Source organism: Phoca vitulina, unplaced genomic scaffold, assembly GCF_004348235.1.
Source record: "Phoca vitulina isolate PV1807 unplaced genomic scaffold, GSC_HSeal_1.0 scaffold107, whole genome shotgun sequence".
NCBI lineage: Eukaryota > Metazoa > Chordata > Mammalia > Carnivora > Phocidae > Phoca > Phoca vitulina.
Genome location: NW_022589810.1, coordinates 245,433 through 273,042, shown reverse-complemented (window position 1 = coordinate 273,042; position 27,610 = coordinate 245,433). Strand labels below are relative to the sequence as shown.

At 43.2% G+C, this 27,610-nt stretch overlaps 1 protein-coding gene across 3 annotated transcripts in view; it reads right to left on the bottom strand.

The window, feature by feature from the left end:
- Positions 1–26,449, bottom strand: part of CLCN5 (chloride voltage-gated channel 5) — a 153,693-nt gene extending 127,244 nt beyond the window's left edge. The window contains exons 1-4 of one of the 3 annotated variants that reach the window (XM_032397929.1): positions 26,270–26,449; positions 25,527–25,643; positions 24,213–24,289; positions 23,984–24,140 (exon numbers count right to left, since the gene is read on the bottom strand). In XM_032397929.1, coding sequence (XP_032253820.1) covers positions 23,984–23,999 — 16 coding nt within the window. In that variant the 5' untranslated portion in view covers positions 24,000–24,140; positions 24,213–24,289; positions 25,527–25,643; positions 26,270–26,449. Of the gene's footprint in view, positions 1–23,983; positions 24,141–24,212; positions 24,290–25,526; positions 25,644–25,843; positions 25,918–26,269 lie in introns of those variants that run through there. The other 2 variants (XM_032397928.1, XM_032397930.1) reach the window with 2 other exon arrangements.
- Between the last annotated feature and the right edge of the window lie 1,161 nt (positions 26,450–27,610).

The following is a 27,610-nucleotide window of genomic DNA, read 5'->3' as shown; positions in this document are numbered from 1 at the left end:
CTGTTCGGTCTACGTAGCCCCTACACTGAAAACAACTAAGACAAAGCAAAACAAACAGAAAATATTAGCTGTAAGGCCCTAAAATAGGCTGTTTGCGAGTGAAAGCAATAGCATTAATGCCCAAAGAGCTAAGACAGACCTTGGAGATAGTAGCACAATTCTCGACACATTTGGATCGATTTTGGCTTTACCAAAATCTGCAGTTTGAAAATCCACCAGAAGATTAGTGTCATCATAACCGAATCACAAAAGTACCTCTGAACTATTTCCTATTCCAACCCCTGCCATCAACTGATGCAACATACATTAAAATCTCAAAGCTCACTATACTTTGACAGTTTTAATTAACAAGTTTTCTCTGCTTGAACCACATAAATTGAGATTTCTACCTCTGGGGAAATAGAGTAGGGTTTTCCTTCATTAAAGATTAAAAAAAGAAAGAAACCTGCCAAGTTGAAAGTCAGTTTAATAGTTGCTAACTTGAACTGTCTTTGGAGTATGCAGTACATGGTTAAAAGCAGAGACAGAAGATAAAATATTGAGTCAAATTAGATAAATTTCTGAGAAATAACTTAGACAGAGGAAAATAAACCAAGGTCATCACAATAAGCAACCTGTTTTCAAAAGCAGCCAAATTATCTCAGACTTGTACCAATGGCCATGCTTATGGCATCTCAAGGGAGTTGGGGGTGGGTACTGTCTGAACAGCTTGTCAGAAGCCTTCAAACACGCCAATCCTGTAAAATAAAAGTGCTTTGAAGAGAAGGCTTCATAGCTCAGGGGTCAGAGCACTGATCTTGTAGAAGTGCTTTGTTGGCTTTCTACAAATATCTGCGTTCCCATCTGCTGGGTTCTGGCTGGAGTTTAGGAAGCAGAGCTTGCAGGGTGCCTGGGTGGCTCGGTCCATTAAGCGTCTGACTTGATTTTGGCTCAGATCATAGCTCATGGGTCGTGAGATCGAGCCGCACATCAGGCTGTGCGCTCAGGGCAGGGGGGGAGGTGCTTGGATTCTCCCTCTCCCTCTCTCTCCCTCCGCCCCTCCCCCCTCTAATAAATAAATAAACCTTTAAAAAAAAAAAAGCAGCAGAGTTTGCTACAAAAGGAGGGAGAGTTTTGACCGCTTTATAAACATGGGCAACAGCCAGCCTGTAGCACGAGCATGAGGTCTGAACTGACCACAAGGGGCAGAACCTAGAAATTGCAGCCAGCTGGGTGAAACAGTGGGTGGTGTGCAGGGGCAGACGGGAGGGTAGGATTCCCGTATCTAATTATCAGAGACCTGTTTTACATACTGTGTGAAAGGCCAGTTAGCACCAGACTCCAAAGTCAAGCCCAAATCTATCTGTCTCAAAAGAATGAGCACTAGTCTGACAGTCATAAGAAACAGCTCTGCCCCTAGCCAGCCCAGTGACTGTGGATAAATTACAATTTAAGACTCGCTTTCCCCATTTATAAAACAAGAGGGGTGACATTTGGGGGGAAAAGTTAGTTTTGGGGTTTTTTGGAGGTTTTTTTTTCAAGATTGCATTTACTTATTTGTCAGAGAGAGCGCGCGCACAAGCAGGGGGAGTGGCAGAGGGAGAAGCAGGCTCCCCGCTGAGCAGGGAGCCCGATGCGGGGCTCGATCCCAGGACCCTGGGATTATGACCTGAGCCGAAGGCAGGCGCTTAACTGACTGAGCCACCCAGGCGTCCCTAGTTTTTGACCTCATAGCTCATCCCAAAGGAAATGCCAGATGGAATCAAGATTTAAATGTCATTAAAATCATAAATATTACTGTGAGAAACAGGTCCGTTCCCGACATTTGCGAAGCCAGAGGCAAGAATATAAATGTAGGCTCACAATACCCCCTCCCCTGACCCCACTTCTTCCTGGTTATAATAAGAACATATCACATTGCTTTTTTTTAAAGAGGAGAGCTGGATTCTCATTTCTAGGGACTTCGTAACCTTCTACAAGAGTATCCCTTTGCGGCTTTAACATTTTAGGGTTCTATGAAAGGAAAAGCCAATGAACTGTATGATATTCTCCAGAAAGCAAGAGTCACTGAAACATCTTCTACATCAATGGGACAAAACTCTATTAGCATAAAACAAACAAAAATCCCCCAAGAAGACAAAGGCCCTGCAAGTACAGAGTCCGGAGTCCCCATACTTAAGGCTCTAGAGTTCTCTTCTTTCTGGATTTTTATCTTGAAAGTGATATCCCAAAGTCTTTTCATGCCACACAAATCTAAACCAATCAATTTGATGAACAACTGGTAGGTGGAAGGAAAGGTCAGAAGTAAACACAGTAGTATTGGTGGGGGGTGAGGAGAGTATTTTTTCCACTTCTTCCATTTCAAGGTGGAGAATCTTCTGTTAGAGCAACATTTCTGGCCTCTTTCTGGCCCTGTACTCCCTCCTCCCACGCTACAATTATTTGCTTGAGATATCAGACAATTTGGAAGAATAAATTCATGTTAATCTAAATTTCAAGGCTGGCCCATCGTAACTGTAGTTTAAAAATAATTCATCTGCCTGCCTATCCATCTATATGTACCCAAAAACATATGCATAGGCACAAGCTACGTGCTTAAGCAACACTTGCTGCCTGGCTGATCCAGGAGATCAGAAATCAGAAAGACTTAGATAAAGTAGTCTGTTTCATGACTGGAAATTTGTATGTATATGCAAGAAAGGGGTCTGCTGAGCAAGGCATAACAACATAAACAGGTCCTTAAAAATCCCCCATTTCGATGTATCAGGCCTCTCTCCATCTTGTACGACGCAGAGCTTCCCTTTGGCAAGCAGAAAACCACGCCAGCTCAATGACCTGTCACCTATTTCTGCATGTCCCTTTGAATACAGAGGGGACCTCTATTAAAATCCTATCCATCTTTCTCCAACCAGCTCAAATGTCACCTCCTTCCCAAACCTTCCCTCCTCCTCACCATAGCGGCAAATGACCTCTTGTTCACTTAGGATTCCAAGTGCTTTGTTTCTACCGCTCATTACATACGATTTAATGTAGAGTCATGTGTGTACATGTTCTCTTCCTAGATTATAAGCTCCTCGATGGTGAAGTCCAAGTCACTGATTTTTATCTGAGCCACATTATCAAGTGTCTTACACAGTTATTTAGTAGATGTGTACAAGACTAAAATCTTAGAACTTAATATATGTTTAAAAGCATCCTCCCTCCCCACCCCTTAATAATGCAAGCATTGGAGAATCAACCTGATGTCTACCTTAGAGACTTACTGACTACAGCCAGGGCAAACTTTAGCCTAAAGATTTAAGTTTTAAGCCTCCCTCAGCTTTTAGTCTCAACTACATGACAATAGGGCAAGAGATCACCCACCCCCAGGAGCTAGCTTGATAAAACAAGGGCCATCTAAAAGAAATATAAAAATGCCAGCCACATGTGTAATTTTAAATTTCCCAGAAGCCACATTAAGAAAAGTGAAAAGGGGGGCGCCTGGGTGACTCAGTCGTTAAGCGTCTGCCATCAGCTCAAGTCATGAACCCAGGGTCCTGGGATCCCGAGTCCCGCATCGGGCTCCCTGCTCAATGGGGAGCCTGCTTCTCCCTCTTACTCTGCCTCTGCCTGCCACTCCCCCTGCTTGTGCTCTCTTGCTCTCTGTCAAATAAATAAATAAAATCTTTAAAAAAAAAATAAAGGAAAAGTGAAAAGAAATACGGTGAAATTAATTTTAGTAATAAATTTCACTTAATCCAATATATTCAAAATATTATCACTTCAACATGTAATCAATACTTTAAAAATTATTGAAATGCTTTATATTCTTTCTGTCATATTAGTTCTTTGAAATCTGGTGTGTACCTTCCATGAACAGCATACCTCGATTCATACCACGCACTATTTATTAGCTATAAAAGCTAGTACCTTAACCTCTCTGCCTCAGCGTCCTCAATTTAAAAAGGGGGGGAACGGCATTTACCTTATAAAGCTGTACTGAATTTTAATAATATGCATAAAAGGGCTTAAGAATAGTACCTGGCAAACTGTAAGGGCTCCATGAACATTAACTACCTTCATCATCATCATCCTCCATTTACTATATGAAGAAACTGAGCGCATGAAAAATAAAGCATATTTCCCAAGTTCATGAAGCAAATCAATGCTGCCTCTATTCTCTTTCAAACAGTTGTCTATTAAACCGTGCAGGGCAGCTGGGAGCAATGGAAAATCAATTTTTTTTTTTTTTTTTTTTGCCCACTGAAAATTCCAAAGTGCAAGCCAAATGGAATTTGGGAGTCAGCCCAGAAGGCAACATTCTTCAAAATGGCAGCTAAGAGAAATGCCATCCAGCTGTGTTATACTAACACCCTTTCACCCCTACCACTTCATTGAGGCTCTGTCCCCCATTTGCTGTAATACTGCATCCATGCTAATAGGTGAAAAAGTAGAACTCCTTAAGTTCCACTTTGCCTTATTTGGGGCTATTTTTGCTGTGGCTGCTGTCGTTGTTTTAGACGACTGGTAAGGTGGAATATTCTCACGTACACCTGCAAAATGCCCAGCACCTGAGACCCTCCGATCTTTGACATACTTGATCCTGCTCTTCAGGAGACTCAAAGCAGAGAAGCAGCAATACAGAAACGATGGCAGAATTGAAGGAACAGTGGCCTAGAAATCAAGAAATCTGATTTCTAGACCAGGTTCTATGATCAAATCAATACATGACCTTGGGCAACCCACCTAAACTCATGAGCTATAATCTCAGTTTAAGATAAGGTCACCCGCAATATTCAGGACTAAGAATTAAAATGGAGTACACCAGAGCAATAACTCAAGATGAAATCGCATCAGGTCTTAGCATTCTTGTTTCTCCCTCTTTAAGTGTTCTGGCATTAAGTACCTCTTGGGGAAAAAAAAAAAAAAAAGGACTGACAAAGTTTGGAGATAATTTCCATTAATGACCAAATAATTAAAATACCTAGAAAAGTAACGTTCGCCTAGCTGATATTTATGCTGCTGTCACTGAAATCCAAACAATCATCATATCCTCCAAGGTTAAGAACTACAGGACATCAGCATAAACACAAAGGGGCATCAGTGACCACCTCCACGGATCTCCCCCTAACCCCAAACGCCCTGAAGCAGGGTTTCTCAACTTCAGCACTGCTGACATCTTGGGTCAGGTAACTTTGTTGTAGGGGGACTGGCCTGGGCATTATAAGATATTTAGCAGCTTCCCCAACTTCTACCCACTAGAAGCCAGTAACATCCCCCACAGTTGTGACAATCAAAAATGCCTCCAGACATTGCCAAATGTCCTCAGAGGGGCAAAACTGCTCACAGGTGAGAACCACTACTATGGATCTTCTACCATGGCTACCTTAAATGCCTTTGGAATTAAGATTATACGGAGACCTGCAATTTTCAGTGCATCATTACTTGTGACACAGCCTCATCAATAGGACACGGAGTGATCAACTTCCACTGGCAATCTGGATTCTCAAAAGGCATAACCTTTCCAGTTAATTTGCATTTAATATGCATATAGTGGAAAATAATTTTGTAAAATGACCCATTACACTGCAGAGGTTATCCATACATCTTTTTCAGTCAAAATATTTCCACACAAATAGTGACGTTGGCAGCTAATATTTTAGATTAAGATATTTAAGTTTTAGAGCCCATGATTTACTCCTTTAATGGTAGCACCCTTTGATTTACTGATCAAAGTCTGGTTCCCAATGACTGGGCCCTACGCCTATTCAACCACCTTTTCATCGCAAGTTTTGACAGCATTATTCTATTTTCTTGGATCTGTGCATATCAGCAAATTGAGAACCTATCAGCCATAAAATAATAGGATCACCCAAACATATAGGGAAGATCTACTCTTTGGTGCTCTGAGGACACAGAAAGAAATACATATTAGACACAAAAGAACCACAGAACAGCAACAACCACAGAAAGAATCACATCAACCACATGACCAAAGTCATTCAGCTAACTAATTTGACATGCTGATAGTGAAGCATTCAAGTGAGGGTATCTTGATTGTAGCCACAGATGAAAAAAACTAGAGTTTGGGGTTCAATTTATGGGTCTGGGACTCAACCCCTACAAGAAAGGTCACCAGCATGATCATGGTGGTTACCTCTGAGGGGGAGGTTGAAGGGACACTTTCACTTTCAAGATGCTTCTATATTATCTTTTTAAGATAAACATGTAATTGTGTATTACTTCTATAATTCTATAATTAAAAACCAAAAAAGCTACAGCCAGGAGAGAAGACGAAATCTCAGAGGGAGAGAGTATAAAGAGAGAAAAGGCAAAGAACGCGACACTCCCAAATATGGGCAGAATTAGGGGGCAGAAGAAAGCAAAAGCAAAGCAGCAGCAGGAGAGGGAAGCAGAAGGAGAACCAGAAGAGTACAATAACTCGGTGGCCAAGGGAGGGATGTTTCAAAGAGGAACTGAACTGTCAACGGAACCAAAAAGGGAAAAGAGGAGAACAACAACATGGCAGAAAAGAATTCAGATCTGAAAGAGGCTACTTAACAATCATAACCTTCTCCCTATGTCATGTCCCTCAATCTTTGAAAAAATGGAGGCCCAGAAAGGTTAAGTGGCTAGCTGGACAGGTATTGGTAGCTAGTGGGCACAGGAAAGGGAGACCACAACACGTTTAGGGACAGGCTAGCGAATGGGTCCAGTGGAAAGGAAAAGAAGATACCAGGAGAAAAGGGGGATAATTGGATAAGTAGTACCTGGAATAGACAGGAAGAGAGGAAAAAGGAATGCAGAAGCAAACAAAAATAATCCAACTTCTCCTCTGAAGCTAGATGATTTGCTTCCTTCTTTTAAAAGTTTGGGTTGTTAGAGTAGAAGGTCAGGGGAATCACTTAGAGTACCTGGGTTTCCCCAGAACTCCACTCTTGGCACCTTTCCCCTCTCACACTATACACATACCCTAGGCTCCTTTTATCTGTACATGAAAGAGTCCCAAATCTCTATTTAAGCCCAAACCCTCTCCTAAGCCCCAGACCCAGAGGAGAGGAATCTCTACTTGGATATCTGTAGGCATCCAAACTGAAATTCCCCTCTCCACAATTCTAATCCTGCTGCGGGGCTCTCCGTCTCAGTCAAAGACCCCACAATTGGTCTGAACATCATCATCTCGTTACATCTTTGTAAGCAAGGCAGAAAAAAAAATTTGCGGGATGACAATAAAGTCACAGTCACAGCTGCTACAGCAGCCTTACCCAATGAGTGTCCATTAATGGATTAATGGTAAGCTGCTAAGTCTTCAATTAGCCTCATTTGGCTCTATGCCAAGTGTACTACACACTTGTAGGTGACCCCCAATAACGTCCACCTCCTTGTGTTCATGCCCTTGGATAATCCCCTTGCCTTGAGTGTGGGAAGGACCTAGAACTAGCTTCTAGCCAATAGAATACAGCAAAGGTAATGCAAGATCACCCCCATGATTAGGGGTGTGTGTGTGTGGGGGGGGTGTGGGTGTGTGTGTGCGCACACATAGTAGTCGCTCCTCTTATCTATGGGGGATATGTTCCAAACCCCCAATGGATGCCTGAAATTATGGAGAGTACTAAACCTTATATATACTATATTCTTTCCTATACATACATACCTGTGATAAAGTTTAATGTATAAATAGACACAATAAGAGATTAATAAAAGAACAATTATAATATACTATAATAAAAGTTACGTGAACGTGCTCGCTCTCTCTCTCTCTCTCTCTCTCTCAAAATATCTTACTGTACTATACTTACCCTTTTTATGCTGTGATGCTGGGAGATGACAAGATGCCTACGTGATGAGATGAAGGGAGGTGAATGGACTTTCTGACAAAATGTCAGAAAGATCATCTGCTTCCAAACTGAGTTGATCCTGGAAAAAACTGAAACTACGGAAGGCATAACCACGGATAAGGGGGACCACTGTATATGGGATTCCTTCTTGCTGGCCTGACACAGACTCCATCCCTTGCTGGCCTTGAAGCAAGCTGCTGTGCTGCGAAGTGCCCACGGAGAGGGCCGCATGGCAGGGGGCTACAGGTGGCCTCGAGGAGTTGAGGGCCTCCATCCTCCAGCCGCAAAGAACGAAATTCTGCCAACAGCTATGTAAACTTGGAAAAAGACGCCAAGCCTCAGATGAGACTGTGGTCTCAGCCAACACCTTGACTGCAGCCTGAGAAACTGAGCAGAGGACCCAGCTAAGCCATGACAGACTCATGACCCGTGGAAACTGTGAGATAAGCGGGTATTGTTTTTTTGGGTTTTTTTAAAAGATTTTATTTACTGGGCGCCTGGGTGGCTCAGTTGGTTGAGCAACTGCCTTTGGCTCGGGTCATGATCCCGGAGTCCTGGGATCGAGTCCCGCGTCGGGCTCCCTGCTCGGCGGGGAGTCTGCTTCTCCCTCTGACCCTCCCCCCTCTCATGTGCTCTCTCATTCTCTCTCTCAAATAATTATTTATTTGAGAGAGAGAGAGAGAGCACAAGAGAGGGGAGCAGGAGAGGGAGAAGCAGACTCCCCGCCGAGCAGGGAGCCCGACGCGGGACTCGATCCCAGGACTCCGGGATCATGACCCAAACCTAAGGCAGTCGCTCAACCAACTGAGCCACCCAGGCGCCCAGTGGGTATTGTTTTGAGCCACTACATTTGTGGTCATTTATTATGCAGCAATAGAAAACTAATACACCAAGCAATATTTTATTAATTACTTAAAGGTATTTATGAAATATGTATGATAATGCTAAACCTAACAAGAGGAACAAGAAATAAAAATTTAACATTCATGTTTAAAATGAGTAAAAGCCGAGACAGAAACGTTTGTTTTTTTTTGTTTTTTTAAAGAAGAAGAAAAAGAGAGAGACAGACATATACTTGGAGAACAAAGTAGGCCTTGGGCTCATTATGAGCTCATAGTAAGATGTAGCTACCAAAAACCCAATGCTGTCTGAGACCATATTAACAAAATATAATGTATAAAACCAAAGTAGAAGCAGTCTTATTGTGCCATATGAACTGGTCAAATCAAATTAATAAATATTTCCTGTGTGCCTCCAAGGCATTAGGAAGAACAGAGGGACATATATGTTCCTGTCCCTCGAGGATTTTTTATGGTCTCTGCGGAGCTAAGATAAACATATTAAAAAGTCAAATCATAATAATTTAAAAAGCAGGGGCCCCTGGGTGGCTCAGATGGTTAAGTGTCTGCCTTCGGCTCCGGTCATGATCCTGGGGTCCTGCGATCGAGCCCCACATCGGACTCCTTGCTCAGTGCGGAGCCTGCTTCTCCCTCTCCCTCTGCCATTCCTTCCGCTTATGTTCTCTGGCTCTATCTTTGTGTCAAATAAATAAATAAAATCTTTAAAAAATAATGATAATTTAAAAAGCAGTTTAAGACAACTATAGAAAAAATGTTATAAAGCAGGCATTAGAATTCATCTGGCAATTAGTGATAGGTGTTAACAGAAGCAGGAGACAACACGTCCTTACCAATACTATCATTATTGCTTTGCCAATAGAATATAAAAGTGAGTGTACTCAACACTGGGATTCAATTTCACATTACTAAGCGCAAGCAAGCACTTGAAATTTTGAAAATATGGAGGTAAAAAAAAAACATTCAGACAAGCTCTGCTATTTTGGAGGCTTTTTAGTGACAACATTACATTTTACAGATAAGTAAATATGGGCAAAGGAAGATCAAATAATTTGTTTATGATTACAAGTCAGTAAGTCAATTGTACTGAGAAGCAGATTTTCCCTTAAGTCTAGAATGCTAATGAAAACTCACATAACCTTTCTAGGTTACAATGGCTACTTTTGGATAACATGATGTTTTCACTAAAAGAATTTGAAATCCTGAGTCATCATTTACTCTTCTCCCTCCAAAGCTGACCAGTAGTCGAGGCTTGTCACTTCTTCCTTTGTGATGTGTCTCACATTTATCCCTTCCTTTAAATCCCCAAAGTCAACATCTTATATCCAGACCCTTGCAATGTCCCGCCTGAACCTCTTTTGGCAATCTCCTAACTAATCTCCCCATTTGCGGTATCTGCCTCCCCCCGGTCTTGCACAGTTATAACCACGGCGTTCTCTGCTCCAAGCCCTTCAACTGCCCCCATTGCTTACAGAATAAAGTATGGATCTCTCAGTTTGAGGGCCACAGTTGGTTTCAAATTCTGGTTCTATCACTTCCTAGCTGTGACTTAGAACCTCCTTTCTCTCATTTGTTAAATGAGGATAATATCAACTGCCTCATATGTCCTGGTTTTTCTGGGTCTGTCCCTGTCTATATGCCTACCCCATGTGATTAGCACACCGCTTCACTCTCAGAAGTGTCCAAGTTTTGACAATAAATCATCTGGTCAGTAAAGGGTTGTTAGAAGGATGTAATGAGACAATGCACGTAAGTATAACAGGCCTGGCATGATACTTCTTTCCCATTCCCTCCAATGTACCTCATGCCTTGCTGCCTGAAACCGTATGTCTAACATCGGCAACTATGGAAGAACCTACCCCATACTACATGGTCTACCTCAGATGCTCCCTCCTCACCCTTGTCTAACTTCTATGGTTTTCTAAACCTCTCTTATAATGTATATCCAACACTAGCTTGGGTCATGGTAATTTGTGCACGTGTCTTAACTGCCTCAGAGACTAGCTGTGGGGAAGACAGCGTCTGCTTCTGTTTCCTCTTAGACGCACACATGACACCTAGTAGTGTCTTCCCCATAGAAGATACTCACTAAATGACTTATTTGATTTAGAAATAACCCAGAATTTCGGCCACAGACTTGCATTTCATTCCTCCATCCACTCTTTATTTAAGCCTCTGCTGTCTTATTCTCCTGAGACTGTCGCACTTGCTCATTAGTACCATCATTAGAGTACCCAGGGGACTCTAATAGAAAGCTTTCCTCTTTCATACCTGGCCACCATCCTGATTGTCTTGGAGGCGACAGTGGAGAGGAATTCTTGGAGCAATGGACCTAGGAATACAGAAGAGCCAAGAGCACAGCTTCTTCAGCCAGACTGCCTTGGTTGGACCCAGGCTCTATCAGCTACAAGCTCAGAACCCATGTAAAGCACTTGGGAAAAGTACACAGTAAATAATCGATAAATGATGGCTATTATTTTTCTCTTCCCTTCCACGACCTCAGTCAAATCAGAATACTTTACTATGAAGTGAGGCCTCTCAGCAACATCCTCTACACGGGGCAGCCAAGTACAGGCTCTCAGCAGATACCAAGTCCAGCCCACCCACAGCTCAGGGTCTTCTCTTTCTAGGATGTCTGCTTTCTTCTCTCAGTTCCTCCCTCATTTATGCCAAGTCCAAGCTGGGGCCGTTTCTAACAGCTTCCCTGATCACCAGCAAGGACAAGAATCTTCCTGTCTGTTCTCTAAGCATAACATCCAGGTCCAGGTTCAGGTTCAACCTCAAACCACACTCTGGGCAGCTCCTCATGCTCTACATTTCCACAAGCAGAAAATCTCTCAAAAGTTACACTCCTTATGGGTCCCCTCTTTCTATACCAATCTGCAGCCTGAAATTACTTAGCCTTTCTCTTTTCTCACAAATGTTCCCAACACTCCAGTCTCCGCCACCGGCCCAATTCGACATCTTATAGGTACAATTATACATCCAAGAGTAAAACCTGTCTTGCTTCTTAATCCACTGGCTAAAATTCCAAATATTAGCAAACCAAGGTCAGTTAAGACAAGCTAGGGACTCTGGTCTCTACACACACAGCTGAGTAAAGGAATTATTCATTATAGCAAATCAAGAGGACATTCATTTGAACATTCCTCTTACTTCTCATAGCTCAGGCAAAAGTGGTCTTCTTGTGGGGGGAGTGAGCTAAAATGAGCTTAAAGCATTTGAGGATTTAATCAAAACTTCATTACGTAAATAGAAGGCAACTTATATCTTCTTCATTTCAAACATAAGACTATACCTGCATTCCTCGTCAGGACCTTAGGCAAAAAGCTCAAGAAATTGTAGCCTAGCATTCACTTACAATATTTAAACAAGTCAAACAAGAACAACAACTATTTATCCAGACACCAAGACACTTAATTGTTTAATTGTGGCCTAGAATACAATTACCGTGCAACTTAGGTATTAAAATACCCGCATATCAAAACTAATGACATAATTAAAATTGCTCCATCAGAAAAAGAAAAAGAAAAACCTAATAAAAATCATGATTTTTTTACCTAATTTTCTCTCACTTACTTTCTTAACATTAAGCTTTAACAAAACCACAGCTCCCCTAAGCCCCCTGGCCATGATGATTCCCTGGCAGCTTACGGAGGCCCTTGATTTGCCCAGACTCTGCCTCAACCATTATTATACCTTTTTATTTCTTAGTATAATAGTGTCAAGAAAAGAATCAAGTGAGGTACAGGTCTTATTTATATTTTATTTTTTAAAGGCATTATGGCTTGTTGTAAACAAGGCAAGCAGTATAGAAAGGTATCAAGTGAAAATGAAAACCCCCTCGCCCTCCCAACCCTTAATCTCAAAAGGTAACAACTGATAACGGTTTCTCATGTATCCTTCCAGAAAATGTCTACGCATATGTAAGTATACATATATACAAACTCGTATCTATCTATCCTTTTAGCTCCCCCTTCTTTCCATTGTACAGATGGGATCATACAATACCATTCTGCACCTGTTTTTCCACTTTAAATGTATCTTGGACACCATTCCCTATCACTATATATAGATCTACCTCATTCTTCTTAATGAAATGCACAGCATTCCATTGAGTGTGTATGTACACCATGATTAATATAACCAGTCTTTCGTGATGGACATCAAGATTGTCAACAGTGAAAGAGTAGCAACAATGAAACAACTAACATCCTCGTGAACAGTGACTTTGTGCAGTTCCTTTTTAGACTAGATTCACTGAGACAAAAGATATACACATCTGACATTCTGATAAGGACTTCCAAACTGCCCTCCAAATGGGCCCTAACAATTTATATTCCCACTGACTGCACAGAAGAGGGCTTTGAAATCAATCACCTGGTCTGAAGTTTCTGTAGCGCAAAGAGGAAACTAGATGTTTAACACAAAAATAGCAAAGCACTGATGATTTTGTTACATCTTTTATTTTAACACACTCTAGAAAACCAAAGGCCACAGTGGGTGGCAGCCACACCTCACTGTGATTAACTCTGCCCTCATCCAATTCCAAGTTTAGAGGGTGCTATTCCTCAGCATTAATCCAGGTCCTAAATAATGAATTCCTTAGGTTTGGAGGTTTATTGAGTGAATCCAGCATAGAAGAGAAACCCACACTGCTCCCGGCAACATCATCCACAATGATCACTAACATCAGAAGTGCTACATAATGGTGTGATATAAGGTGGTTTCCACTCGCCCATAATTAAAGTCACCGGCAATGAAGGCACACTATAAAACTCACTATATGAGCATATTCGTGGTATGGGATAACCTGATTGAGAGATTGCTACTTTAACAGAGAATCGGGTTTTTTCCTGTGATAGTGAACATCGATAAGCATCACTGCACAGAATCTACTGAATAACATCTAGAATAACATTTGTTTAACATCTTCTGTTTTGCAAAACACCTTACCATATCTTACTTCATTTAACCTTCATGGCAACCCTGATAGGAAGGCAAAGTAATTATTACTCATTATTACTCACAAAGATTCCATGAACACATAGTATGTGCTGGGTACTCTCTGCTAGGTGGTCGGTATATGAAGATGAATGAGACCCTCCCCTCATTCACTGTTGCCCTGCTCCATCCAATCTATCCACAAAGCCTTCCCATTGCATTTAGGATACTTAGCAACATGGCCTACAAACCCTGTGTGACCAGAGCCTTCCCCACCCTTCCAGTTTCATCCCGTGCCCCTGGGTATTTCATTCACCATCATCCAGCCACAGCAGACCACACTGGGTAAGAATCCAGGTTCTTGCCGCCTCAGGGATTTCTGCTTCATTTCCTCTGCCTGAGACGCCCTTCCCCCAACTAACTCTTTGCCTAGACAGCTCCTACTCATCTTTGGGTCTCAGCTGAACCTATCGCTTCATCCCAGACCCCTCCTCCTAATAAGTTATGTCTCCTTTATTATTCTTTTTATAGGACTTGACTTCCCTAGTACTCCTAGTACTTCATAATGAAATATCTGTGTATTTGTTTGCATTGCAACTCCCCCACATGACTGCAAGGCTCAGGGAGGGCAAGAATCGGGACTTTTGCCTTCACCGCTATAACCCCAGCCCCTGCCCAATGCAGTGCCTGGCACACAGCAGACCCGAAAACAAAAGTACTGAATACAGCCAATGCCCTCAAGGGGCACAGGATGTAGCAGGGAAACACACAAAGAAGGGAAAGACTCATTTTACCAAGGATGGGCAAGGCCTCAGGAAAGACTACGGAGAAGAGATGACCCTGAGCTGATGGCTGAAAAGTAGACATTCACCCGGAACGCAACCCTACTGAAATGATGTAGGCCATCAAGAGGCGACTGCAGGCAGAGAAGAGCAAGGGCTGTGCCGTGCCTCTCAGACTTTTGGCTTTGATAGCCGGGTGGATAGTGGTACAATCATTCAATGGAGAGAATGCGGCTCTATTATTATCACTTACTACCAGGGTACAGAACCTGAGGAAAAGAAGGCCTTGGCGGAGCTGAAAATCTGGATGGCGGCCATTCCTCTGCCCACCCGCCTCTCACCACTCTCAAGCTAAATAGGAAAAACTATGATTTCAACCTGGGAATATTCAGTGCTGAGTCATAGGTAGCCATAGGCCAGGCCAGGGCAAGGGAGGCTGGTGGAAGGACCAGAAGACTTAGCACAGACAGGCCCAGGAGGGTTCTCCATCTGAATACTTTTGGGGGCCAGAAGATGTCAATAATGTGATTTAAGGTATGGAAGTATCAAATCACTATATTGTACACCTAAAACTACTAAGGTAACACTATATATTAACTAACTAGGAGTAAAATAAAAACTTAAAATAATAACAGTAATAATAATGTAATTTAGTGTGCTTCTCTTTTTGTGTGGGAGCCAGAAGCAGGGAAGAAAAAGATTCAGTGTCCTGAGTATCTCACATGCTTGGTAATATCTCTTTCATTTCCACTGGAGAGTCCCTTTCCTGGATTTATTTCTAATGGCTCTATGTTGTAATTTCTGGGTTGCTCTTCATGGAAGTAGTCAGGGCAGAAATCCTAAATAAATATAATAAAATGCTACCTAATGCCTGAATGGCATTGGGTTGAAAAGCATCAAAATATGCCATTACTAAGGGGGTTACCTCATCCTATTAACTCCTCAACAGCTTCTCTGGTCTGGCCACAGGTCGATAAATGCAAAAGGCAGGAAAAAGAAGGAGAATCTGGCATTTGCTGCCACCCAGAGTGAAACTTTCTAGTCCCCCCTCCCCCCATCCTGCCACACACAGAACAGCATTACATGAAACAGGAAGCTTTGAATCATAATTCTGGTTAAAACATAACCTATAGTTTATTTCAAAAATGTCAACAGAGTGACTGGAAGAAAAAAAACATACCCTGGAAGCCTCAGTGAAAAAAACAATTCTTTTGGGGGGGGAACCACCCTAAACTTTTCAAAGTCACAATAATGCATAAGAGGGGAAGACTAACATTTAGCAGAAAATTATAAAACAGCCAGGCCTAGGGGAGGCAGTGTAATTGCCGGAGAGCTAAACAGGCAGGCCAACTGGCAGAGTGAGCGCGCTAAGCAGTGCTGAGCATCAGGAGCCTGGGACCTCATCCTGGCTCGACGCACCATGCGACAGCTCTGTGACCCAGAATCAGTTTCACCAGGCCTCAGTTTCCTCCCATGTAAGATGAGATGTCTTGAAAGATCCCTTCCAGTTTAAAAACATCCCTTTAAGAGTATATTGCTTTTTCTTTCTGCCACAATTATAGTACAATCAGAACAGCTACGACAGGTGAGTGAGTGGGTGATTCTCATTCTCATCTGCGACCATGTGAGAGGCAAATATTGTCATAGCCTTTTGCATATTTTAATAGTAAAGGTGAGTGCTTAACAAGTGGCAGGCAGCGTGCCAAGGCTCTAGATGGATTAACTCATTTCATCCTCCCAATCCTCCTATGAGTAGGTATGATGATTATTAACCCATTTTACAGATGAGGAAGGTGAGGCACGAAGAGATAAAATAACTTGCCCACAGCTAGCAGTGATAGCCAATATACAAAGCCAGGGAGCCTGTCTCCCGAGGCTACACTTGACCCCTGATGAGACAATCGAGGCTTTCAGGGTTTAGGTAACTTGGGCTACCATCTGGCGGCGCTGGGTTCAGATTCAGATGTATCAGATTCCAAGCCCCATGCTCCTTCCACAGCCCTAAGCTTGAGAAGGAATGGCTGGCTCTTAGAGAAATATTTTCTGAAAGATTATTTTTGTTTACCCCCTACCCATCCCCCCACCTCTTCTGCCCCGCTGAGGAGCTGTAGGGGGCGATCATGAAAAGAGACTGAAGAACGCTTTTCCTGGACCTGCCATAGGTGAGACTGCCAGATAAAGAGAAAAAGGGGGGGGGGGCAGGATGCTCTGCGTCCTTACTCCTGCTCTAACAACGTGACTTTTGTTTGAGAGTCCTGCAGATACTAATGCTTTGGTCAACAGGCAGGAGCAGATGGCTTCTCCGAGATGATCGTGGTCCAACTCTCAAGCCACACAAGCGATCCAGATTTCACACTGAAGCTCTGTCATCAATCCACTAACTGCTTTGTGATGCTCCCCACCGCCCGCATGTGTTAGCTAAATCACCAGAGTGTTTACAAATACACTGTGATGTGCTAAGGAAAAAAAAAAAAATCTGCGAGGTCGAAACATACTTCCTTTGGATCAGAGTTTCTCACTGCAACTATCTGTTTTATTACCATTTTCCCCTGCCTTATGTTCATTCTTATCCTGACATATTTTGCCACCTCACCTTATTATGTAACCCCCACATTTAGATGAAGTGTAATTTCCCAATTTTTGCACAATCTCCCTGCCTGTCCCCACTCTCACTCCCAAAAGAGTTTCTGGAGTCAATAGGAGAGATGGCCAAAAATCACAAGAGTACTTGAGGAAGTATTAGTAGCGAAAAAAAAACTGCTCTGACCAAACCCTTGGGGTCTTGGGTTCTTTTCTTTTTTTTTTTTTTTTAATGGAGGGGGCACAGAGTGACTGAAGCAATTATCCAGAAGCCCACACAATTCACTCCTTGTTGGTGGCACTATTATTGTATATTGTATTTTCAAATAACTTTTTTTTTTATTATAAAAGTAACACATACTCATTGTATAAAACCTGGAAAATAAAAGAATGAAAAAAGGGAAAAATAAGTGCATCCTACTACCTGGAGATAGCCACTTTCACAATTTGGTTCCTTGCCTTCCATTCCATATTTATCGTCACATTCACAGGCGTATATGTAACATGTAAACACACAGTGACACACATAGTCTCACACTTAAATTAAAAAGACAGAAATGGAATAGTCCCATATTTTTCCACTGTATCATGAAGATTTTTCTCAGCATGAGTCTTCTTTTTTAAAGGTTTTATTTATTTATTTGAGAGAGAGAGAATGAGAAAGAGAGAGAGCACATGAGATGGGGGAGGGTCAGAGGGAGAAGCAGACTCCCTGCTGAGCAGGGAGCCCGATGCGGGACTGGATCCTGGGACTCCAGGATCATGACCTGAGCTGAAGGCAGTCGCTTAACCAACTGAGCCACCCAGGCGCCCCTCAGCATGAGTCTTGATATTTAATGGCCAGATATTTTACTATGTGGACCTGCCATAATTTACTCACATTCCCCTACTATGCAAACTCTGTCTTCAGTTTTTCACTATTATAAATACGATAGTATGTAAAGCTGTGCATGTATATCAGAGATTTCCTTCAGAAAAAAAAATTAGGAAGGAATCCATATTATTTATAGAAAAGGTGGAAGATACATATAAGCAAAAACAAAGTCAACTGTAATTTCTTTTTTTAATACTTCTTTGTGCAACCCCTCAGATTTTTCTTTATATTATACACACATGGACACAAGATCATATATTAAAATGGGGTCATATAACTAAAAAATAAGTTACTAATAATAGTTACCATGTATTGACTACTTAGCACATGCCAGGCACTGCGATCTCCTCATATTCCCACCCACCCTATGTGTTAGCTCCACCGTTCCCAAACTTGTCTACACCCTGAAGTCACAGGGAGCTTCAAAACTCCAGAAGGCTGCATCCAGTCCCCAAAGATTGTGGCTTTTAATCAGCTGGGTGAGGCCGGGACTTGGGAGGCTTTAAGAGATCCCCAGGTGATCCTAATGGGTGTACCAGTTGGGAACTATTAGGTTTGCTGCTATTTTGTCCCTCTTACTAAAGTGGAAGCTGAGGAACACTCAAGTAAGAAACTTCCCAATGTCACCCAGCTGATAAAGCTGGGATTTCAATCCAACCCTAAGCTCAGAGCCCAGACTTTTTTTTTTAAAGATTTATTTATTTATTTATTTATCAGTCAGAGAGAGAGAATGCACAAGCAGAGGGAGGGGCAGAGGGAGAAGCAGGCTCCCCACTGAGCAAGGAGCCCGATGCAGGACTCGATCCCAGGACCCTGGGATCATGACCTGAGCCAAAGGCAGACGCCCAACCGACTGAGCCACCCAGGCGTCCCAACTTTTTTTTTTTTTTTTTTAATATGGTTGACACACAGGGCGCCTGAGTGGCTCAGTTGGTTAAGCAACTGCCTTCGGCTCAGGTCATGATCTTGGAGTCCCAGGATCGAGTCCCGCATCGGGCTCCCTGCTCAGCAGGGAGTCTGCTTCTCCCTCTGACCCTCCCCCCTCACATGTGCTCTCTCTCTCTCAAATAAATAAAAAATCTTTAAAAAAAAAATATGGTTGACACACAATGTTACATTAGTTTCAGGTGTACAATACAGTGAACCCACAAGTCTATCCCTTATGCTGCGCTCACAAGTGCAGCTCTCATCTGTCACCATGTAACTGTCACCATGCAATGGTATATTACAATACCATTGACTAAATTATTCCCTGTGCTGTGGCCTTTCATCCCCGGAGCCCAGACTTTGAACTATTGATAATCTGGGATCTGCTTCCCCCACCACCACTCATATAACATCATATTATGGACCTATGCTCTGTTAATAAGTAGAAGTCAACATTATCCTTTTTAGTAACTACAGTATTCCACTGTATCGCTACTTTAGAATGCAAGTGCTACCAATTCCCCACTCCCCCACTCTAGAAAATGCTGCAATAAATATCCTTATTGACATACCTTTGTGCACGTCCTTAATTACTTCCTTGGGATAAATTCCAAAAAAATGCTGGGTCAAAAGGTAAATATGGTTTTTAAAGCTTTTTGATAAACACTGCCAAACTGACATTCCCACCAGAAGTGTATAAGAATGCCTGCTTCCGCATGTCCTTGCCAACACTGAGTTTTGTCATTCCTTTTTAATCTTGGCAAATTATATTGGAGAAAATGGTATGCCATCTTAAATCTCCTTCCTTTGACTATCACTGAGAACATTTTTTCACATATATGGGCCATTTATATTTCTTCTTTGATGTATTTTCCTATTCCCATCCTTTGCTAGTCAAACACATTTTTCTTACTGCTCTCTTTTTTTTTTTAAGATTTTATTTATTTGACAGAGACAGACACAGTGAGAGAGGGAACACAAGCAGGGGGAATGGGAGAGGGAGAAGCAGGCTTCCCGCTGAGCAGGGAGCCCGATGCGGGGCTCAATCCCAGGACTCTGGGATCATGACCTGAGCCGAAGGCAGACGCTTTAACAACTGAGCCACCCAGGCGCCCCACTGCTCTGTCCTTATGTATTAAGAATAATGAGTCTTGTTGCAATTGCTTCCAGTTTTCTCATTAACTGTATTTTTTGGGAGGAATTTTTAAATCTTCATGTAGTTGATTATATTAATATTTTATTCATTATTTTACCTTTGATATTATGCACACAAATACCTTCCCTACCGCACGATTATATATTCTCCTATATTTTTGAGTTCTGTTATCAACTCTCTTTTTAAAAAAGTTTTAATTCTTTTTTTTTTTAAAGATTTTATTTATTTATTTGACAGAGAGAGACACAGCGAGAGAGGGAACACAAGCAGGGGGAGTGGGAGAGGGAGAAGCAGGCTTCCCGCTGAGGAGGGAGCCCGACGCGCGGCTCGATCCCAGGACCCCGGGATCATGACCTGAGCTGAAGGCAGACATTTAACGACTGAGCCACCCAGGTGCCCAAAAAAGTTTTAATTCTTTAATGATGCGGTTCCCAAACAGAATTACACATTAGAATTGCTTAGAGTTTTGTTTTGTTTTTTTTAATGCTCAGGTCCTAAGACTGAACCACAATTTAGGGACCTGACACCTGAGCAGGCACCTTTTTAAAAGCACCATGGACAATTCTGAGGCACCCCCTCCTAAAAGAAATACCATTTCATCTTCTAAATTTATATTGGTGTCATTTTTTTCCAAATTACTTCGGCACATGTGTTAAATAAATCATTTCGTGCATAAGAAATGCTACCTTTATCCTAGTTGGCAAGCTCCATGGAAGCAGAGACCATACCCGTCTTACTAACCATTGTACCTCTAGGGCTCAGCACAGTGCCTGGTGCACAACTGGCGCCTAATAAACGGTACTTGAATAAATAAGTAACACCTGACCACACGTCTCCAACCTCATCCCACCCCAAACTGGCTAGTCCTCTTGTCAATAATTTCTTGACCATTAGACCAAGAAAACTGATGGTATTGATGATGACCCTGAGTTACCAAAAATCTTAAATTATGCCCAGTAAACTCTGTTTAAAGGAGCCAGGAAATGTGTTAGAGGGCTTCATCGAATGAAGTCAATAATGTTGACCATGTTTAAGAAGTATGGGAATTCTGATAAAATTCTCCACGGAGGAGCTAGACAACATTGACCCGAGAGGCTAAGGAGACTGACTTCCTCTGGCTCTTAGAGTTCCTCAACTAGCTCCAGAAACTGACTCAGAGCTTCCTTGAGCTGAGAAGAGACCCACACATTCCCTCTTCCATGAGCCCATGGAAAGAAAATTGGAATAGGGAACCAGGACACCTGGGTTTTAGTCCTGTCACCACTATCAACCTGTGTGAGCATGGACATGTCACTTAACCTCTGGGGTTGTGCTAGATGTTTTCTAAGGATCTCTCCAGATTGAAACTTCTACCTAAAGTCCCAAACAGATGACCACAGGGCAGGGCTTCCAAGGACAACCTGAAATTCCCTCCACAGAACAGGGCCCCAGGCCCACCTCAGGCTAAGAGCAAAATAATAGTGACAACAGTAGTAGTCATGTAAGTAGTAGCAATAGTAATGGTAGTAACAACAGCAGCTACTGCTAAATTTTAATGAGCACTTACTATATGCTGAGCAATATTCTAAATGTCTTACTACTAAGAATAAAGGCACACACTTACACGGCACTTACAAGGTCCTAAGTGCTTTGCATAGATTAATCTTCAAAATGACCCTATAAAGCCGGCGTTGGTGGTATAGTGGTGAGCATAGCTGCCTTCCAAAATGACCCTATAAGGTGAGTTCTATTATTATTCTCATTTCACAAAGGAGGAAACTGAGACACAGCGAGGTTAAGGGACTTGCGCAAGATCTCACAGCTACCAAGTGACAGGACCAGTAGAGGTGAACCCAAAACCATATTTTTAACTATTATACCATACTGCCAGCCAAACTATCATTGTACTATGCTTGTCACTTCAGAGGTTACGCAAAACAAAGAATAAGCTGCAATTAGTTATAGGGAATACTCCCCTCTTCACTAATGCTAGGAAAATTCGGTTTTACTCCAATGTCATTTTAAGCAGATCCGGTTTCAGGGCCTGAGATAGCAAGATACACTATTTATTAAGAAAATACGCCATTTTATTAAGAACTGGCATCCATTAAAATGTTTTTATTAGAAAATAAATAAATCATTAACTAACGACGTTTCCCATTAAACAGAGAAAAAAAACACAAGCTCTTTCTGCGTCATTAGGAACAAAACTTTAGATCCCCACCTGCACCAACTTCAGTTCCCTACTCCCAGCACTACCTTTTAATCACAGACCTGACAGCCCACAGGTGTCCCAAGCAAAAGAGGCCAAACCAAAGTCAGGACACTAACTTCCCACCATCCCCATACCCTTCTGACCTCCTCCTGTGGTCTCCATCTCAGTGACTGGCACCACCAGCCCCAAGTATCCAGACTGGGTGTCAGCCTGGGCTGTTCACCCCACATTCGGCACAGGACATTTCTAGAATTCATCCCGTGGCTCTCTGCCCCTGCTGCCCCGGCTCCTGCTCAGACCCCCATCTCTTTCCCTCAACTACTCTACCAGAAACCTTCCAACCACTTCTTGGCTTGCTTTCTCTCCAACTCCAACTCCACCTCAACACTGCTGCCAAAGTAATCTTTCTAAAACAAAATCTGATTATGTTACTTCCCTGTTTAGAATCTTTGTCTCCCGGATAAAGTGTAAAATCCTTCCTAGAACATACAAGGTTCTTTATTATCTGGCCTCCGACTACCTTCCCTGCTTCATCCGAGGTCATGGCCCACACATCTCACACAAGGCAAACGGAGCAACTTGGAAGTTCCCAAACAGTGCTTCTCTGTCTGCCCAGAATGCAATTCTCTCATTTGCCCATCTGGCAAACTCCCACTCATTTTTTTTAGACCAGCTCAAAATTCAAAATTCAGCACGCTTTTCTCTGGGCTTCCGTCACATTTTGCACCTCTCCCTATTCTGACACTTAATTCAACGTAACACAATTATTTGTTTATATGTCTCTCTTTCCCATAAGACAAGGAACCCTCTTGGGCTCTGTGTTTTGCACATTTCAGTATCATGTTTGTTGAATAAAAGAATGTCCCGGGATTTAAACAAGAATTTCCAAACTGCTCCTGATCAGCGTCCACTGTGTGCGTCAAAGCAAGCAATACAGGCCAAATCCCCTTGCAATAAACATCTTCAAATTGATGATCCTCATACGTCAAAAATACTTGTTACATTTGTGTGCCTTCACACTTGAAGCCATAACCAGGAGACAGTTTTAACAGATACCTCAGACAACCAACAAACCTACCTGTTGAATACTTAGAGCTATTCAAGTTCCTGCATATTCTACTCCATCTAAGTGGTCCTTAACCTTTTGTGGGTCATAGACCAGTTTAGGCAGCGTTTGTCTATCATTTCTTAAACCCACACGCCCTTTCAAGAAACATAAAAAATCCCACATACCCCCAGAAATGCTGATAGTCTCCCAAAGGCACAATCCTCAACCCCACCAAAAATAAAAAATAACTTCGTATGTGGTAGGAATTCCAGGTTCACAAGAGATGTAAACCCACCAGGCAAGATATCGTTCAGTTTTGCTCTTGGGTAGTTCACAGTATTAAAATAGGCATTTTCCTTCTATCACCAAATATAAACATTATAACAGTAAATATGCTTTAAAGTCTTTATGGGGAAGAGGAAGCCAGAGAGGTGCTGACATCTGTCTCCCCCACCATTGGGAACCTTATGATAGGAATTTGCCGGAAACAAATGAAAAACACAAATATGAAAAAAAAAATCCTCTGTTTCCTCACATATAACCCCCACAAGCACATGTTCAAGCGAAGGGAGTTCTTTGAAAATGCTTCTGGCGTTACATTTTCCGGCGACTTCCCTCTCCCTACCCCTCCACCCCTACTTTAAAATACGTTAAACTTCTAGCTAGCAGCAACGTCTTTCAAATTAATATCCTTTGTCCTTGTGGAGACAAAGGGTTAAATTAAAGAAATAGCTGGCTGCCTGCCACTGGCTTGGGGGGTTGGGTTGGGATGGAGGATAGAGAAGGAGGAAAAACCAGTTAGAGAAATAAGTGCTGATTTCTTACCCTGCCACATGGCCATCTTGATCCTGTCCTCTCCCACTTTGGGGGTCACACACTCAGTTTCCCAAATTCCTCCACTTTTGTAGGGAGGCTCGAATGGGATGTAGATGCAACAGCAGCTGCGCGGCCTTGTTTTCTGCAAGTAGCTCAAGCCCTGGACCTGAAAATGTGAACAGAAAAATGAATACCTAAACGGAAAAAAAAAAAAACATTTCAAATCCTTAAAAGTTACCTCCTGTCCCTCTTTGAACCTTTCTTTCAAAGATATGCAGACATGGGCAGTGTCGAGTTTTTCCCAGCGAGGTATTGCTTTAAAAAGACAGAATGGGAAGATCTAGAGTCAGTTACTATTGCCAGTGAGTGCTGGCCAATTCTGCATGAATCACTGGATCTTCAGTAAATAGGTTTCAGAATCTCAAAGGATGGGTGGTTGAAGGAGATAACCATTAAACGTCTTTCCTATCTTGAAGTTCCACAGTTTGGGAAATGAAGAGCAGCATAATATCCAATGTCCTCCCCTACTCCCCAACACCAACTTTACATTTAAAAATTAGTAGAAAGGAGAGCAAATTTTGTAATACTTCATGTTTTAAAATAGCCCCTGTATCGGAATGGAAAAGAAAGGAAGCATAATAAAAAAAAAAGTTAAGAGCAATGCCCTTTGGGTCATGGTTCTTCCTCTGGGCTACATTATACTTTCCCACACTTTGCCAAAGTCCTACAGGGAACATATACTGCTTTCCTATTCAGGGGAAAGAAGAACTAAAAACAAAGAAAAATGTAAAAACAGAATACTAATTTAAGGACAACCAAATTAACTCAGCTAATTCCTAAACTGAAAGCGTCAAATTCAGTCTTAGGACAATACAACTTGCAAGGATAGGAAAGGAGCTAGGAATGAGAAGGGGGGAAAAAAGGAAATGTCCGACTACTTCGTCTGATTCAGCGGCTTAATATATTAAATACCGTGCTGTCCACTTAAACAAGTTCCTAATTAATAAACTGGTCTTCCTTATTTAGCATACAAGCCATCTGCTTTGTCTAAGAAAAAGCCCTCACCTTTTTGACTTGGTCAACATGAAAGGACATTGCTATTTCCATAGCTTTTAGACCAGCAACACCTCCACCCCCGAAGTGAAAGCGCTAACGCACACATACTGAAGACATACAAACTTTAGAGTCATCACTTTGGTCTTCCTTAACGACTGTTTTGTTTTTTTTTTTAAGGACAAGAGTGTCAATGTGTACACTAGTCCCAAAAGCACCGACAGAGGAGAAAACAATGCTTTGGATAAGGAAAGGTTCGCAAAGTCCAAGAAAACTTAGGAACTCAGAAGTCCAAGGATGAATTCACCAGGAAAAAGCGCTCCGATGACTTATCTGGAACCTGGGACAGTTTGTTTGGGTTTGCCTCCCCCCCCCCTTTTTCGCGTACAGTTAGGTAGTGGTCCGCGCCTCGTGGGACCAGGCGAAATTTAACATCTCTGAAGTTAAACCCGGGTAGTTGCTAATAAATGTATGAAGTTGACGTAAAGCAGATTCTTACTGGCTTTTTATGCTCCACGCTTCTGGATTTCCCTCACTTATTCGGGGTAGCTTACACTGACGTTATCACACGGGCACACGGACAACTTCGCTTGGCACTCCAGGAAACCGATTTGCTCTGCAATGTTAAGAAAGGTAAACGTGCATCAATGTGAAGGTAAAGCTTTCCCCTTCGGGGTGAAGGCGCTCAAGCGCAAGCCTAGAAAGTCTGGAGAGAACCAGCTACCCGCGTTAAGTGGGGGGGGGGGGGGGAAGGAAAACTCGCAGCTACGACTTTTCTGAGAGCCTGGAGTCCACTTCGCGAAGACCCACACAAACCTGCGAGTCCAGAGCAGGAGGAAGAAGAACGGGGCCTCGACAGAGCCTCACCAGCCAAAACCACTCTGCCCCAGTCCGGGAAAGGGGACGCCTTGCAGCCAGCCTCCCCCCATTCAAAAGCGGGACGGGCTTGGCGCCGCTCCGCGAGAAAACTTTGCTGGGACAGCGCAGGGACCCTGGCTCGGAGAACAGGGCAGGGCTCCCGGGAAGATGCCGCCCTGCACTGGCTAGAACTAGCCGGTCTAACTCCTCCGAGTGCCAGGCGGCGGCGGCCGGGCAAGGGGAACCCCCATCTCCGGGGGGCCGAGCCAGCGGGGGGAGCGCTTCCCCCGTGTCGCTGCGCCCCGGGGCTGCTCCGCGGATGGGCCGGGGGCCAGCGGCCGGCGAAGGACCTGTTGGGGAAAGCGACAGCCCATCTGTCTTTACCTGTCGCCGAGGTCAGGGGCGGCGGAGCCCGTGTCGGCCGCCGGCGGGCCGAGCGCTCAGTCGGCTCTGGCGTCCAGGACACCAAGCTGAGCTAGCGCCCCACGTAGCCGGCAGAGCTTCATTCACAGCCCAGCCGGGAGGAGGGGGAGCGGAGCGGGCGCGCGGCTCATGTGACAGGCGCCTCGCAAGTATCGGCCAAGCAGAGCCAATGTCTGCGCGTGCGCGCCCTGGCCGGCCTTCCCCCGGCACCTCGGCCCAGCGGGGGCGGGGGCGAGGCGAGCCGCGGAGGCGGCCGGGCGGAGAAAGCGGCGAAGGAGGAGTTTCCGCGTGCGCAACCGCAGTAAGTCGGCCCTGCTCGCTGCCATATTTAATGAGGACTGGGCGGGTCCTAACCCAGTGCTGGGCGGGCCAATTGCTTTTTGAAAAAGAAATGCTCCATTATGTTTCACTGTTTCCAGCCTGGGGTACGGTTCTTTGGGGTTTTGTCCTTAGAATGAAACTGTTTATCCTGGGCTTCTGGCCCACAGAACAGCTAGTAGTAATCTAATGCTAATTACATTAGCTCGCATATTTTGAGCCTCTAATTATGTGCCAGGCACTGCCCTAAGCCCTTAACTCATTTTCATCTCATTTGATGCCCGCAATAACCGCACGGGGGTACGTACCATTATTCTCCGCTTTTATTCGTGAGAAAACAGAGGCACAGAAAGATTAAGTTGTCCGAGCGCACATAACGGGAGTAGGAATGGTGATCAAATATAGTGATGCTTTTTAACAATTTGATCCTCATTGCAGCACTGGATAATCTACACGGCGGTTTTCAGTCTTATCTCCATTTTAATAACGACTAAACGGAGGCTCAGAAAAAGCAAAAATCACAGGTCTCAGTTAAGTGGCAGAACTGAGAGTCCAAGGCAGGTCTACCTGGAATTGGAAGAAACAGCCCCTCATCTTACAGAAGAGAAAATAGGCCAGTGGAGTGCGTTGACTTTATTGAGGTGATCCTGCTAATTAGTTATCAGCAGAACTGAGACCAGAATCCATTTAATCAATCCAGATAATCTAAAAGTCAGACTTTTTGACCATTGCAATGCAGAAGACCACACACAAGAGAAACCACGGGGCATCTCAGCAAACAAAGAAAAACAGTCACTACAGAATTTGAGGGAATGGTGGAGTTTAGATAAATTTTAAACGAAGGATTGTTTTGGGGAAGCGCAAAGCAGGACCGTGTGAAGGGGTCAACATCAGGTCTGGACTGTGAAATGAACCCAGAGACCTGTTTCCTTGGAAACCACAAAGTAAAAATAGATGTGGAATGTTGTGTCCAGATACCCCTTA